The sequence below is a fragment of the Suillus discolor genome, assembly GCF_016758755.1.
Source record: "Suillus discolor strain FC423 chromosome Unknown F5147scaffold_24, whole genome shotgun sequence".
Lineage (NCBI taxonomy): Eukaryota > Fungi > Basidiomycota > Agaricomycetes > Boletales > Suillaceae > Suillus > Suillus discolor.
In genome coordinates, this window is record NW_024541271.1 from 322,573 (window position 1) to 336,838 (window position 14,266).

Here is a 14,266-nt window from a genome sequence, read left to right on the forward strand (position 1 = left end):
GGAACTCCGAATTGCAGATACTTTGAAACTGTCATTCGACCGATCTTCCTGTGTCGTTGTCTTCGAGCTGTGTCAGCACGCCGCTAAATAGTCAACGCCACACGTACCTAGCATTCCCGAGCGTCCTCCGGGTCAGGCCGGTCATCATTCACGTGAACCATGAGATGAATTCTCACCCGCAGCGACCTTATATAGGCCATAGGTAGTATATACTTCCCCGCAGTGCCGATTCCTGAGGCCTGAGGGCCCGCTTTCTTTCCAACCTACCTTATCCTATTCAAATTTCAATCACAGCTGCCTATCCTTCGTGATTTTGAAGTAGAGCTGAGTCGAATTCTGAGCGTGCACCACATGCATTCGATTTGCTAATTGGTAGCACATAGTAGTATGACCTGCTCTTGTTGCCCGCCGATCTTCCTCCAGCTAAAGAAATTCCAAACCCTGTCCCAAAATTTCTCGAATACCGACAGAATGCAACCCCTTCACTACTTCATCCAGGCCAGGGATGGAACCGTTTTTACGAGACCCGCGGCATACACATCTCAACTTCACGCACGAGAAAGCTCAAAAAGAGTGTTCATTTGCTCTTGAGTAGTAGCCAAGGTTTACTAGGGATTTATAGAGAAAGACCTGAAGGCGTGAGTTCCATGATTTGACATGACTTTATTGTTTATACTCCCTTTCGGATGGTTTGGACGACCATCTGGACGCTGCAATGACAATCATAGAAGGCGAGCGTTCTACCTCGCTATTTTATGCTTCTTTCATCGCTTGAACGACGAAATACTTCTTCACGAAGTTGGGACGCTTGGCTTCTTGTAGTATACTTACAATTCAAATGTTCATCATCCATTTTCAGGACAGCGAACATCGTCTCGTCATCCTCAATCCCAATTGCATCAAGGATTGAATGGTCATTTTCGCCGTGAACAAGTGTCGATTCATCTCGGAACATCTAGAATATGCTGTATTTGAATCTGGCTGACAGGTTGGGTGCGCATGAGACTGCAACAGCATGATCAAACAAGCGAATTGACTTCTACTTCCATAGGAACCGATGGAAAAGGAGAAGCGACAACTACAGATTTGTCGCAGATACGATGCGGATGTGACAAAGCGTACCAAACAAAAGGCTTGGAGAAAACTGAGCACGCGTAGATCTCGTCGACAATGTACATTGCATGTATCATCTACAAACGCATTGCAGCAGATGGTACGTCATTGATCATGTAAATTCACTGTGTTCGGCAAACAAAACATTCATCAAGATATTGACTTCATCTTTACATACTGCTAGTACATTCGTTCTACATCCTACGCCATCTTTCAACAACTGCTTTGGTATGAGAAAGGTATGAACAACTTCAAGATATTCAAGAAATGGTGATATGAACGACGAAGGACTTTCCGTCCCCTGCCTCCTGGACGTACTTCACATTCACCTTGGTTCCCTTTGCGCTAGTCTTCTCGATCTCAGACAGTTGATCCCACAGCAACTTGTTCTGAGGGGTGCCGTCCGTGTAGTACTCGGGGTGGATCTTCATCCCCGTGTCTCCAGGTGCGAGGTTAACGTCGATGTCGCACCACCTCTTGTAGTTGTGGATGCCCAGCACCACGAGGAACTCCTCCCCGGTACCGCACATGAAGCGGAGCCCACCAGACGTCCCACTGCCACCCATGGTGAGTGTCTGGATTGAGTCTGTGTCGGTCCACCTCCCGCCATTGGCATAGTGCCACACAGTTTTCTCGGCGAGCGTGAAATTGGAGTTGTTGCGGGTGTTGTCGATGACTCTGACTACGATTGTGTAAGACATGTTGTTTCTGTGGGGTCATGTCAGACAACGATGATATGCAAGGCTGATCTCTAACCTGATTGTGAAGAGGAGGATCTGGAGAAAACAGTATACACTGCAGGCTTTTTATATGACGAGCACTCGTTGCCGTTAGCCCTGACCCTGGACAGTCAGAGCAAGTCCCCCAGCTGTTGGTTCAATGTGGGCCAGGCGTGATGTAAAGTGTTGCGGCTTCATGATCACAGGGGTATGCTTGGCTTGCTTCCATTCATACGTATCAGAATGGCATTCCATCTCCGAGATGTAACAGCAGGAATCACCGCATAAGTGACGACTGCCTCGGATCATATCTTCAAATACGGTTAGGTTCGAGAGCTAAGAGAGGCCCAGGCGAGCTGGTCACTCTTTCGGTTTTACAAGACATATGGCATGCTGCTGAGCTTCCTTTATTCAACGCTCAACACCCGCCTGCCGAACAGCAATTCAGAAAAACTGCCAGTGGTAAGTTGAAGCCACTGTCTGCATGTAAATAATCTGGCTATGCTACCGAACTACTGAGCGCCCATTGAACAAGAAATATGATATTGGGGTCGCCCTGACGAGAGTCACGAGACTCATCACTGAGACGTACTCGGATCTATTGACTTAACCTTGACTTCTCCCTTCTTTTCTTCGAATAGCGCTGATCGGGAATTCTGGAGCGAACAATTGTGCCGGTTTAACTGCCAACAGATGTGGCAGAATTGATGGTACTTCTGCCGCTCGGCCAACTTTACAGCGCTACGAGGCCTGTATGGTAAGTGTCAGGAAACACCGTTAGAAGCATCAGCGTGTCTAGATCCCATTGTTCTTCATGTGAGCTATGATCAACTACCATGATCTCATCGTCGACAGAAGACCTCGCTCGGGCAACATGCTCCAATCACAAACTTGGGCTTCCAACACTTCATTCAATCCGTCAACCGGCACTCATTCCATGGCTTCTTTGTCGTGTTCCAGTAGGGAAAATGCTGCCTCGATCTCGTCAAGTGATGTGGATATCAGGACCTGCAAGATCATCGTCGTTGTTCTGAGTCTGAGATGCGTGTGGTGGTGCCGACGTCGATGCCTGGCTGGAGCCGCTGGACGAATTGGCTTTCCATTACCTTCTGATGAGTCATAACTATGGTAACAAAGATTCGCTCGAGTCTTTTCCAGTACTTCAAACGTGTCTACCGATATATGAGATAGTATAGGCTGTATCTACTTTGCGAGTGAGGAAGTGCAGTTGCGTTGAGTCGATCGAGAAAGGTTACTAGTACTGTGGGGTGAAGAAGGCTATTGCATAGATGGCTTTCTGGAGCAGAGAGATGCAGTATGATGTACTGTCTATCGTAATAAGGGCAAGGCCCCAGCGGAGATCTAGTCCTCATTCTGCCGGGTTCTTTGGCAGAATGACATCCATGATTTAAATTATTTCATGCATGGAGCCAACATGGAATAGTTCAAATCCAATGTATCTTCGTACCAACTGTGACTTAACAAAACTCAAGAATTTATTGATGTGCTAAGACTGCCCACCACGACGAGCGCCACGGTGATGACTCCGCGCGAAGCCAAATCCACTTAACCTACGCCTGAGCGCTGAGCCTAGGCCCCGGAGTGGCCATTTTCCCGTGTTCTCGCTCTCGTAAATAACGAAAGTATACAAGCACGAGTTCAGTCCATGCGACGACCAGTGGAGTCATGAGTCATCGATTCATCCGGGAAGGCCCACTGCAAACTAGAGTTAGGTTGCGCATTTACCACGATGATAGCCAGACTGGCCCAGGGGACATACAAGCGCTCATTTCCGCCGAAATTTGAAAACAGAGAAGTCACAAGTCCTGGCGTTATTGAAATGCTCAACGTCCCAATTGTACCTACTCGCGACCGTGATTCTGACAGAAGCAAACGAGTAAAAATAGAAGTCTGGTACTTATGCTTTGTAAGCACGCGTTGAATATTATCCATAATGAATTTACGTACAAGTTCAACGTCACCGGCTATAGCTAAGATCCTGAGTGAACGGAGACATGAACCTAGTACATAAGATACATTTACACTCAACGTTCCAAGATCTTTCGTCGTTACAGAACTCCGTTACTTTTCACAGGTACGTCGTCTGTGACCGAATGTATTTTTATAAATAATGACACTATCGACGAGGTGCGAAGTGTGCGCAACCATTTGTCGAAGGCGTTTGATCAATTGTGTAGTCTTGAGTAGTATTATGACTCGAAAATGGCCTTGAAGCTTGAAGCATTGAACTACTGGCAATAAGATCTCGAATACCTCAATGAACTGAACTTGATCCCGAAGTCGGACACTATGATGTTAATGCTATCCGACAAACACTGGGATGTATGGGGAATAACCCCAATATCATATTTCCCCCGACAATATGGAGATTGAATTCGGTGGAGTACTTAAATGATTCATATGCAGGCCAAAATTCCCCACTCTCAAAAGACCTACGTCAGACTGGTCATCATCGAGTCTAGGCAGTGGCTTCAACTTACCGATAGCAGTTCGATTCTCCGGAATTCTGTTCTACAGCCGGGTATTAAATAAAGGAAGCTCAGAAGCGTGCCATATGTCCATCATCATTTTGTAAACCGAAAGAGTAACCAGCACGCCCGAGCCTCTCTTAGCGTCCAAAGAAAAAAAGTGGTCAAGTTTTATGTAAGATCCGAGGTAGTCGTCAGTCATGTGGTGATTCTTGCTGTTAGCATCTCGGAGATGGAATGTCATACTAGTATGGAAGAAGCCAAACATGCCCAAAGGCTTTGCGGTAGCTATCACCTGTGAACGATCTCATCGAATCATCGAATAGGAAACATTGATCATGAACGTTCTACCTCGCTATTTTGTGCTTCTCCCCGAAATTTCTCAGCGCTTGAATGACAGAATACTTCTCCACGAGGTTGAGCCGCTTGGCCTCTTGTAGCATGCCGTTCAACCGTTCATCATCCATGATCAGGACGGCGAACATTGTCTCGTCATCTTCAATCCCAATTTCCTCAAGTATCGAATGGACCTTTTCCCCGTGAACAAGTATCGCTTCGTTTCGGAACGTCCTGAATATGCTGCACGTTGTATTCGAATCCGGCTGATAGGTTGGGCACATGTGAGACTACAACAGCATGATTGAAGCGAACTTACTTCTACCTCCATAGGAGCCGATGCAGGAGGGGAAGCGGCAACTACAGATTTTTTGGGGGATCTCACATATGCTCTGTCCTAGTGTTCGACAAGATAACCTCATGAGAAACGTGCGTTGACATCACAACTGATAATACCTGTTTCTTGGGTTTGTTCTGTTTCTCCGTGGCAGGCGGCAGCTGCTGCAAATGTCATGCATGAGTTCGAGAGACACAGTTTTCAAGACTGACCCTCAAAATCAACTTGTTAAGGTCACTCTCCTCATAAAATTTCGCATCCTCCCATGGTTTGTCGTCTACCGCGACATAGCCGTTGGCCATGATCTTCTTGATGATAGGAAGCGATACATCGAAGACGGCGGCAATCTCTTTGTAGTCCCACTTTTTACGCTTTGCGAGTGCACGAACCAATGCTCGATTTTTTCGGTCGAGTTTGATTTTTTTTCCACCCAATTGTCGACCCCTTCACAGATGATTAATACAGAATTACCCATGAGGTATATGACCATACTTACACGTTAAATTCCTTCGGTTTCTTTACAGTGAGACGGTTAGTATCGCGAGATTTCGGGTCGTATTCAGATCCGTCTGACAATTCGTCCCGCTCGACATCATCATGCTGTGAGATAGATTGAAAGTTGTATCGCTCCGATTGGGGGAACATTTCAATAGGCTCCTGAACTTTTGCTAGATATGTTCAAATCATCATCAACATGTATGTTTTTTATGTAAAAAAATGTTAAACGTACGGCTAACTCTCTCAAAGTTTCTGAACATATCGTTGCCGATGGAAGACATAGTGCGAGAGGGAGGTTGAGACTCGCAAGTATAGGGGCTTGCGGGTCATACTGTCAAATAAAACCAAATAAAGACTCCTATTCATTCCACTCGAGAGTCTGGGAATTATTTGCTGCACTCGTCAACGTTTTGATGTCATACTCATAATAATGAGATTTGAAGGCATTCGCCAAGACCTTACCAGTACTCGAGTGTATCGAGGATAGCCAACACATTAAGTATCCCCATAGATGTAGTACAGCAACGATGGGTTCACATGGATCACAAAGACCCTGCCTGAAATGTTGTATGACGCGATCGAAAGTACCGAAACCGTAAAGTTCGGCGTGCTGGCTGACGCGCTGCAATGGGCAGTCATGTCCATGTCTGGTTTAGGATGCAATTAGCGTCATGAAGGAACAACCGAAAGTGACATGATGCAGCCCATTCGCACGGAAAACTTGTGAGATATTCACCGAGATGACTCACATCAATTATTCAGCCCTTTCAGGGTCTCATAAGGTCCTTGTTGCAGGTATTCCAGATCCGCACCAAGAAAGCCTTTTAAAGGGGACCAATGTAACGAGCTATCAGAGATAACTATCCCAATATGAATATAGTCACCTACTACTCCATTTCACATATTTGCCAGGTATCTGACATTCATGCGTATCCTGATTGACTGACAACATTGCGAAAATTTCGGAAGGCAGCGTCTCGTTGGCATTTGTTATTGCTCGCTGCGGATACTATCAATGGTACCGAGACCGGGATAACACCAACCATACCAGGGTTGTTGCATAATTTGCACAAGCAGTGTCACCAAAATTTTCTTGTCATCGTCGAGATTTTTGAAAGATGGTAAGTATTCGGTCATCAGTACAGTCCTCGCGGGAGTGTAAAATCATAGGAAGCCTTCAAGGAGCCACAGTTCTCACCAACGGCAAAAACCATTTGGGTCGCAAACTCTTGTAGCTGTAGGAATGATATGATATGAAACTGCCTGCTTGGTCTATCATCGATGTGCGTTGCCAAATCCCACGAGACCGGCCTCAAAAAGTGAGCAGAGTAGCCAAATTGCATCCAATCGACTCGCCACGATTTGATGAACGTTTTTCTAGATGTTCGGAATTGCTTCTCCTGCACGAGTCATCGACGTATAAATCGTGGAGGTTCTGGTAAGATTTACCGCGAGCGATACAGGTCTTCCAGAGTTGACACTACGCGAGCGTCAGAAGCCTCTGAGAAGGCGCTCCTCTTCGGACCCACTAGAAAGATGGGTCGATAACCACCGTGACCATGCTTCGATGCTTTAGCCAAGCAAGGCGGGGCCGACTTGGGCCAAGGGTGACATATCTGTCGTCGAGAGCGTAACCTCGGAGATAGCCTAATGCACCTTTGGATTGGATCACTGGAAACACCTAGTATTGATCAGAGTACAATCCCGGCATATGATAGCGATGACTCTAGAGCGTTGATTTCAATGTTTCACGCTAGCACTTTGGGTAGCACCGTATTAGCTTAGCCAGCCGCTCGGTTTCCTTCGGGGTTTGCCGTAGGCTATAGTGTAGTGCCGTAGTACTTGACATGCAGGCACATAGTCGCAGATACACTGTTTCAACGCCAAGGAACCACCCCCAGTTCGGACCAGTCTCCCCTAGTAGTAGGCTTAGCCAGAGTCCAGACCATAGAGGAAGACAGTCATTCCATTAAATTGTACTTGAAGGACTTGGGTACTCGTGCACTGGCCGCGTACTTGCACTGTATCCCATTCGGACTGATCCGTGAAGTACGGCTCTTCGCTTGAACAAAGTGCTGTAGTATATATATGGTTGATTCAGGTTCTGTCACGACGGGCTGGGAAGCCGTGAGCACTTGAACCTGAGACCAATATTGAAAAAAGTGACCAAACCAGAAGTTTGCTCGTAACTTAATCAACACAGGAATACTGCCATACTAGCAGTGGCAGAAAAGAAAAGTTCCAGAATGCCATACAGTGTCTTCGGATTCAACGAGAGTTCTTTGTAGTCGATTTACGAATGTTTTACCGAGTGAGAACATTTCGCAAGGTTGTGGCAAGAAGAAAGATGCATCGGTCACGGTGTGGCATGTTGCACGGTGCAGTTATGTAAGTCAAGCTTACTTACTGGCAGCCATGTTAACTGCTATGGCCAGCCATGTGCAACGAGCTTTTCTTTCCTTTCCTTTTCGACGCTGTCTCCACACTCGAAGACGACATCGACCGTCGCTACCTTTGACTTCGCGTGCGAATCCGTTCATCCCACAACTACCACATTCACGTCTTTCCCGTGCTTCATCCCAAGCGTTTGTCTGCCGCCTTCCATTCACAATCGTGGACCGCTAACGCTCAACAAGACAGCATAAATGGAGCATCATACCCTCCACGATCCATTTTAATTGTGAACAAGCTTCGAACTGAGCCTGTGATTGGGGCAATTGATGAACTACTGGAGTGCGCAATAGTCTTCCTGTGTTATTTCAGCCGATTAACAGGTGGTGCCTAACATACAACAGTCATGTAGCGAAGACGTATCCGGGTGTGAAAGTGTTCTCTGAAGACCGCCCAGACATTCCATTCGGCACACAAGTGTGGCGTCCCGGTGAGTAGATTGTACATGCTGAAACAACCTGTTTGAATAAATCCATCACAGGGCCTCATGCCGAGAAAATTGATCTTGTCGTAACTCTTGGAGGTGATGGTACCATTCTTCATGCTGCATCACTCTTCAGTCTTGGAGCGGTCCCTCCTGTGCTAAGTTTCTCAATGGGCACCCTTGGCTTTCTCCTTCCATTCCGTATGTGCACACGCCAATGCCAGGACGCCACTAAACATACGATAGATATCGATGACTTTGTGAAAGGGCTTGAAGCAGTGTTTCAGGGCAAGGCAACCATCCTCAATCGCATGCGCTTGTCGTGCATGTTCTATGACAAGGATCGCAAAAAAATAGGGCTCGGTGATGACGGTTGGGATAAAACGGTCCAAGTATGTACCCACGATGCTGACACAATTCTAGAATGGCAGGTTATGAATGAGATTGCGCTACACCGTGGGTCAAGTCCACACCTTAATACCATCGATATTTATGTAGACGGGCAACATCTCACGGAGGCTGTTGTGCGTATTAAATCTCCCAAGCACCGCGCGTAACTGATTTCCGCAGTCTGATGGGGTGATCGTGTCAACGCCTACGGGGTCAACTGCATACTCTCTCTCAGCTGGAGGGCCTATCGTACATCCTTCCTTGAGCGCTGTAGTGCTCGTGCCAATATGTCCACGAAGTTTATCGTTTAGACCTCTCGTCTTCCCCTCATCCTCATCCTTAACGCTGTGTGTGAGTAATGCGCTCGGTGTATCGTGACAACACGTGGAAGCTATTACTCAAACGTTTGATTCACATTATTAGATCGGTGATCGTTCCCGTGCTGCGGCTGGCGTTTCGATGGACGGGCGTGTATCGCATGTTCTTAATCCAGGGGAGTCCGTTACTATACAGGCCTCACCATACCCAGTGCCTTGCATTAACCGCTCCTCCATATCCGATTATGGAGACGAACAACCAGGCGAAGAAGGCGTTGGGCCTGGAAAAGAGGATGATTGGGTCCGGGACATCAATAATTTGTTGCAGTACAATGCAACATTTAGGAGCAAGGCGCTTCTTCGTTACAGTGGCAAACACTAGGTTCGAGGTGAGCGCCCGGAGATGTCATTCTTCTATTACATGCTGTATTTGATGTTGGCTACGAAGGAAATTAAGCGCTTTGATTGGCGCTTGATCTCGGACGGCGCTTGGTTGAGCGCTTCCAGTACTTAGTGTAGTTATACGCTGTCCTTTGCAGTACGATGCCAGCGGCAAACTATCAAACATTTTATATGATCAAATATTTCGTGAGCGTCAGCGTTTATACGCCGTTGCAACGTTGATTACCCGACCTCGTTTGGATACAGCTTGTTGATTAAGTCCAGATAACAAGTGAACTTGAAACCCATTCATTCGAGAAGCGCGCATATCGAGCACTGCATGTGATATGATCATAATGATGGAAGCATGGTAATACTACAGGTCTATCCATGTCCATTTGAATTAATACAGCAGTAATATTTACTTGTATGAAATATTGAAATAACAATAACCGTCGTTTCATAACTGAAAGAATGTAATACAAATGAGTGTTTGACACAATTTGGTACACTAAAACATTTGCTCTCCATAACGATATTCCGCATGTGAGGGTATCATCTTTACATAGTGAAACAGGAAGCCCAAAGGTGCTCGGTATCATGCTGCATTCAGGCACCGAGCCGTTGAAACAGACGTTTGGGAATGAGACCGTGGAGAGGTGATGATGAATGTGATGACGAGTGCTGCTCCTTCTCGGCATCCCCAGTTGAGCCACAAGACCGATAGCTCGGAGGGGGTTCTGATATTTTGAGCTCTGGCTGGACATGCACGTCTATGATCTCATATCGTGCCAGATGGGACATAATTGTCGACCATGCCCCACTGCTGATACCCACAGAGCTCTGCTTCCCGTTCGCCAGTACATTCAGCGAGAAGGATATCCGGCTCTTGTCAATCCCAGTGAGGTCACCCTCGAATGCTGATCTAGCAAATGTAACTGCTTGCTGCAATGATCGCGTTCAGTTTCATGGTCGAGTGACTAGGATTGGAAGACTCACATCGAAGCTCTCTGCAGGAGGCACATACATCATTTTACTATTCAAACGATACGTGATAACATCTGCAGGGGCTGGGGACTGGCGTCTTGTAGAGGTTCGCATGACGAGTAATGACGAGCGCGCGGAAGAGATATAGTGCAGAATCGAAGGGGCATGGTTGTGGAACCTTTTATAAGTGTCAGTTGGTGCCAGTGTGGTGCAGTACAAAAGCCTTTGTTATTTCCGTGTCGGTGAGATTGCCCGATTCTATTGCTGTACATCGTTCTGCCGCCAGAAAACACCGCATTCTAAATTACATTTTTCAAGGCAATATTATGTAATTAGTCTAGAAAACACAGCGTTAAGCTGTATTGTCAAGTCACTGGGGACAGCCGACCACTGCATGCTGAGCCACTGCACATCACCGCCAACTGCCAACTACTCTCTTAGTCTACAGAACTCTGAGCTCATCTCGGTATTCTTTTATATCAACAAACAATACAGGAAGTCGACAAGAACGTTAAACTTGGAAGATTAGCCAACAACCCGAACTGGCTACCTGCTGCCCCGACACGCGTCGCTTTCCGCACTGACGGTCGCTCAATGGACTTTCCATTGATCTTCGATTTTTTGACTTTGACTGAACGCTCTTCCGCAAAGGCATCACCTAATCCCTCCGTACATGCATCCCAAAGCCCGGCCGGTAGAGTGTCTCGATAGTTCGAGACCTTTTGGGCAAGGAACATATGAAATGCCTGACCTGATAGGGTATGGACACGGACTGGAACTCGTTCTGATACCAAGAGAACTTGGGATAAATGATGTATGCTCTCGATTGCCATAAGCACCTGGGCCATGAGCTGGATGCTACGGCTGTTGATTGGCGTAGTTTCAGACCCAGCATTCGGTTCCGAGCCGGAGAGTGCAGGCATAGCACAAAAATCGAGACTATGCCTCCCTGACGTGTAAAATGCAAGGAAGGCACCTGCTTCCGATCTAGTCCATTTTTCTTTCTCCCGTTCCTTACTTGAAGATTCTATTGCCCGTAGGTGCATCACCCGCACGACCCATCGCAAAACGAGGGCGCACATGAGTTGCTCTCTCGGTAATTCTTCGAGAGCAACAGTACTGCTATGAAGAATATGCAGAAAAACTGACATCCGCTCCAATGCGGGCCTGAGTGGCAGGGGGGTCCAATCTTGGCAATTGTCATGAAACGCGGATGACACCAACAGCCTGGAAATATCTGGCACCGTCACACTTTCCGGGGCAACGCGCGTTCCTCGCCTAACGTATTCCATGACATATTTTGGCTGCGTTGGAAGGTGTGACCGGGATTGGGATGTCGCCGACGCCGGAATCTCTGACCCTTCATCTGGCACGCGGAGTTTTTGGAGCTCGCCACGCAATGGGGCGAGGAGATCGGCTCCATCGTCTTCGGAGTCTTCTTCCACCACGTCAATGAGCTCATCCTCATCTTCCTCGTCCATCTGAGTTGTGTCAGATTGCCCCACTTCAGGGTTCCCACTCCCCTCTGGCGCTTCTGGCAGCCCTACGGCATCTTCCAAAATAGCAAAGATCCACTCCCTAATAGGTCTGCCGATACTCCGCGCTACATTCTCCGCGTCGGGGTTTTCCAAAAATAACCTTGGCCAAAAAGTCCCGGTATTCAAGATATCCATGAGCTTTGGTTGCAAATGACCCGACCGGTACGCGGAGATGTAGAGAGAGTGGAGCTGGGGTAGTTGAGTATCATGCTCCGCTGTATTGTTGTTGGCTGCTTCATCATCGGCCGATAGTAATGTACGGGAGAACAGTCCCGGCAGTCGGCAAGTTTCTGCCTGATGCAGTGCACAAATTTTGCTCGGCCAAAGACCATCCGGCCCAAATGTATCTCCGTCATACTTGTTAATTGCGTACTGCAATGTTGCGTTGACGATCCTGTCAACGATGGCGTCGGTTTCTCCGGAAGCCATTGTACTTGGTTGTCTGATTAGGAGTGCGTGCACAGATCTGTCAATCAAATCCATGACTGAACCGACCTGATGTCTGGCTTTTCGTTTCTGAGTGGCAGCGGAGAGTATAGCGTTTAACGTGGACCCGACACGGGAAATGCGTTGCGATAACGTTAGATGTCGTTCGAAAAATAAGCTTTGCACGTTCCTTTGTGTAGAAGACTGGTTGGAAAAATCATTTCCGACCAGGGCGCCGAACAAGGGTAACAGGGTGACTGGAATCTTGAAATGGGATGCCAAGGCAGTCGGTGTGTAGACCGAAACTGACAGAGTGAGATCCGTGCTATGCGCAGGAGGTATTAGACCCCTACGAGTCCCTTGTTGGGCAGTGTTTTTCTTTTTTGTCTTTGCTTTCTTTACTGTGCGGAACTCGCCGTCTTCGTCACCAGAGCCTGCGTCCACGAATTTGGGTACTGCCCACAGCATGTCATCGAGCTGAATATATCCTGCATATTTCCCAGAATTGAGAATGACAAAATCCGAGTCTTTGCCGACGACAAATGCCCCGAGCCTGCCGGCGAGTTCGACGGCATAAGGATCGCCTTCTTCATCTGCGAAATGCACTTGTAGAGTATCTGCTGATGAAGCGACTTCATGAAGGGCATGCAGACATGCATAATATGCAAGTGGTGGTATCATCCGTGTTTCATGCAGAAAGCGGGGAGTTGAGCGTGATGTCTCGGAAGTTCTGAAGAACAGAAGGCTCCTTTCAACGATCGAGTGGTTGAGGCGGCTGATGAGGGTTGGAATCTTCAGCTCTGGGGCAGAACCTTTTCAGAAGATCGCTTAGATGAGCCTATATGCGCCACAATGAAGAAGCAAAGGGACATACCGTCAAAGACAAAATATACCCTGAGTCCCACAGCCATCCATGCTTTCACGACACCTTCAACGCATGCAGAGAACGCTTTGTACTCGCCACCATACACCCAAGGTAACTTAGATTCTTCATAAAGCTCATAGATGAACCTGAAGGATGTAGGGTCATTACCAAGCAATCGACGACATCTTCATATACTCACGACCAACCATCGACCACGATAGAAGTCACGTCGGTCGAGCTCGAGGGAAATTCGACGGCTTTGGCGAGAATTCGCTGATTCTCTCGCAGATAGGTGGTGAGGCCATGAACGCCCATAACAAGTCCATGATGTGGCACTGCGGATGAGGCGACAAAAAAGGCAACTCAAGATATGCTGAGCTCACTGATTACGTGCCAGATTTTGGCAAAATATGATGAGACTGCATTTCCATTGATATACAGTCTACCGTGTTGGAAGCAGGAGAGTACGAGGCACGAGGGGCGTCGGGAAGATCAAGTTAGATACGAGCACAAAAAGCAAATGACGGGGCAACGCATGAATGATACCATGTCTCAATTCCACTATGTTTACTTTTAACTTAACCATTTGAAAGCTCCAGAACGTTCGAACATCTCAGTTCTTTCTCAAGACTAAGATGTAAGCACCATATTATTTTGCACCTTACTTTACACTAACGAAGTAGTAGATACAATTGTCCTGCTAGCTCACTCGTGTCGCGCGTACTACTCGCCTCTTATTTGAAGATACTACCATTAAATTGCAGTGCTCTTGATACTGTCAATAAATTCATATGCGCGCAAAAGCACACGTGAACAGGTTAGGTTGGTTCACCAGAGCTGCGGGCCGCAAGTAACATGAACTATGCGGTTGATATTTGAATTTACTCTTGATGAATTACTTCCAGCCAAGCTCCAATAGGAGTCAGTGCCACACACCAAGTAGGTTTAATCGCTGGTTCCAGCAATCTGAAGGAGCGCAGTTAATCAGTGACCAA

At 47.2% G+C, this 14,266-nt stretch overlaps 6 protein-coding genes across 6 annotated transcripts; 1 reads left to right on the forward strand and 5 right to left on the reverse strand.

The window, feature by feature from the left end:
• Positions 1-1,373: 1,373 nt before the first annotated feature.
• Positions 1,374-1,888, reverse strand: F5147DRAFT_635345 (lectin 2b; the record flags this gene model as incomplete). Its single annotated transcript, XM_041432889.1, has 2 exons — positions 1,870-1,888; positions 1,374-1,821 (listed from the first exon to the last, which is right to left on the reverse strand). The coding sequence occupies exon 2, from the start codon at positions 1,812-1,814 to the stop codon at positions 1,374-1,376; it is 441 nt and encodes a 146-aa protein (XP_041293402.1). The 5' UTR covers positions 1,815-1,821; positions 1,870-1,888.
• Positions 1,889-4,140: 2,252 nt separating this feature from the next.
• Positions 4,141-5,822, reverse strand: F5147DRAFT_692771 (uncharacterized protein; the record flags this gene model as incomplete). The annotated part of the gene is made up of 7 exons (XM_041437206.1): positions 4,141-4,275; positions 4,334-4,616; positions 4,673-4,923; positions 4,977-5,054; positions 5,114-5,155; positions 5,207-5,662; positions 5,725-5,822. Coding segments are annotated over 5 exons (609 nt in total), but the record flags the coding sequence as incomplete, so codon positions are not given.
• A 1,341-nt stretch (positions 5,823-7,163) lies between these two features.
• Positions 7,164-7,864, reverse strand: F5147DRAFT_692782 (uncharacterized protein). The gene is given in 3 exon segments (XM_041437207.1): positions 7,164-7,219; positions 7,323-7,674; positions 7,694-7,864. The coding sequence occupies 2 exon segments, from the start codon at positions 7,743-7,745 to the stop codon at positions 7,454-7,456; spliced, it is 273 nt and encodes a 90-aa protein (XP_041293404.1). The 5' UTR covers positions 7,746-7,864; the 3' UTR covers positions 7,164-7,219; positions 7,323-7,453.
• Positions 7,865-7,919: 55 nt separating this feature from the next.
• On the forward strand, positions 7,920-9,456 carry F5147DRAFT_773137 (ATP-NAD kinase-like domain-containing protein; the record flags this gene model as incomplete). Its single annotated transcript, XM_041441420.1, has 8 exons — positions 7,920-8,077; positions 8,133-8,225; positions 8,288-8,373; positions 8,425-8,568; positions 8,614-8,739; positions 8,791-8,891; positions 8,938-9,108; positions 9,181-9,456. 8 exons carry the CDS (start codon positions 7,920-7,922, stop codon positions 9,454-9,456), a joined length of 1,155 nt encoding a protein of 384 aa, XP_041293405.1.
• Positions 9,457-9,767: 311 nt separating this feature from the next.
• On the reverse strand, positions 9,768-10,615 carry F5147DRAFT_692795 (uncharacterized protein). Its single transcript, XM_041437208.1, has 2 exons — positions 10,455-10,615; positions 9,768-10,400 (listed from the first exon to the last, which is right to left on the reverse strand). The coding sequence occupies exons 1-2, from the start codon at positions 10,554-10,556 to the stop codon at positions 10,065-10,067; spliced, it is 438 nt and encodes a 145-aa protein (XP_041293406.1). The 5' UTR covers positions 10,557-10,615; the 3' UTR covers positions 9,768-10,064.
• A 306-nt stretch (positions 10,616-10,921) lies between these two features.
• F5147DRAFT_576008 (uncharacterized protein) lies at positions 10,922-13,586 on the reverse strand (the record flags this gene model as incomplete). The annotated part of the gene is made up of 3 exons (XM_041431299.1): positions 10,922-13,218; positions 13,281-13,417; positions 13,471-13,586. The coding sequence occupies 3 exons, from the start codon at positions 13,584-13,586 to the stop codon at positions 10,922-10,924; spliced, it is 2,550 nt and encodes an 849-aa protein (XP_041293407.1).
• Positions 13,587-14,266: the final 680 nt, after the last annotated feature.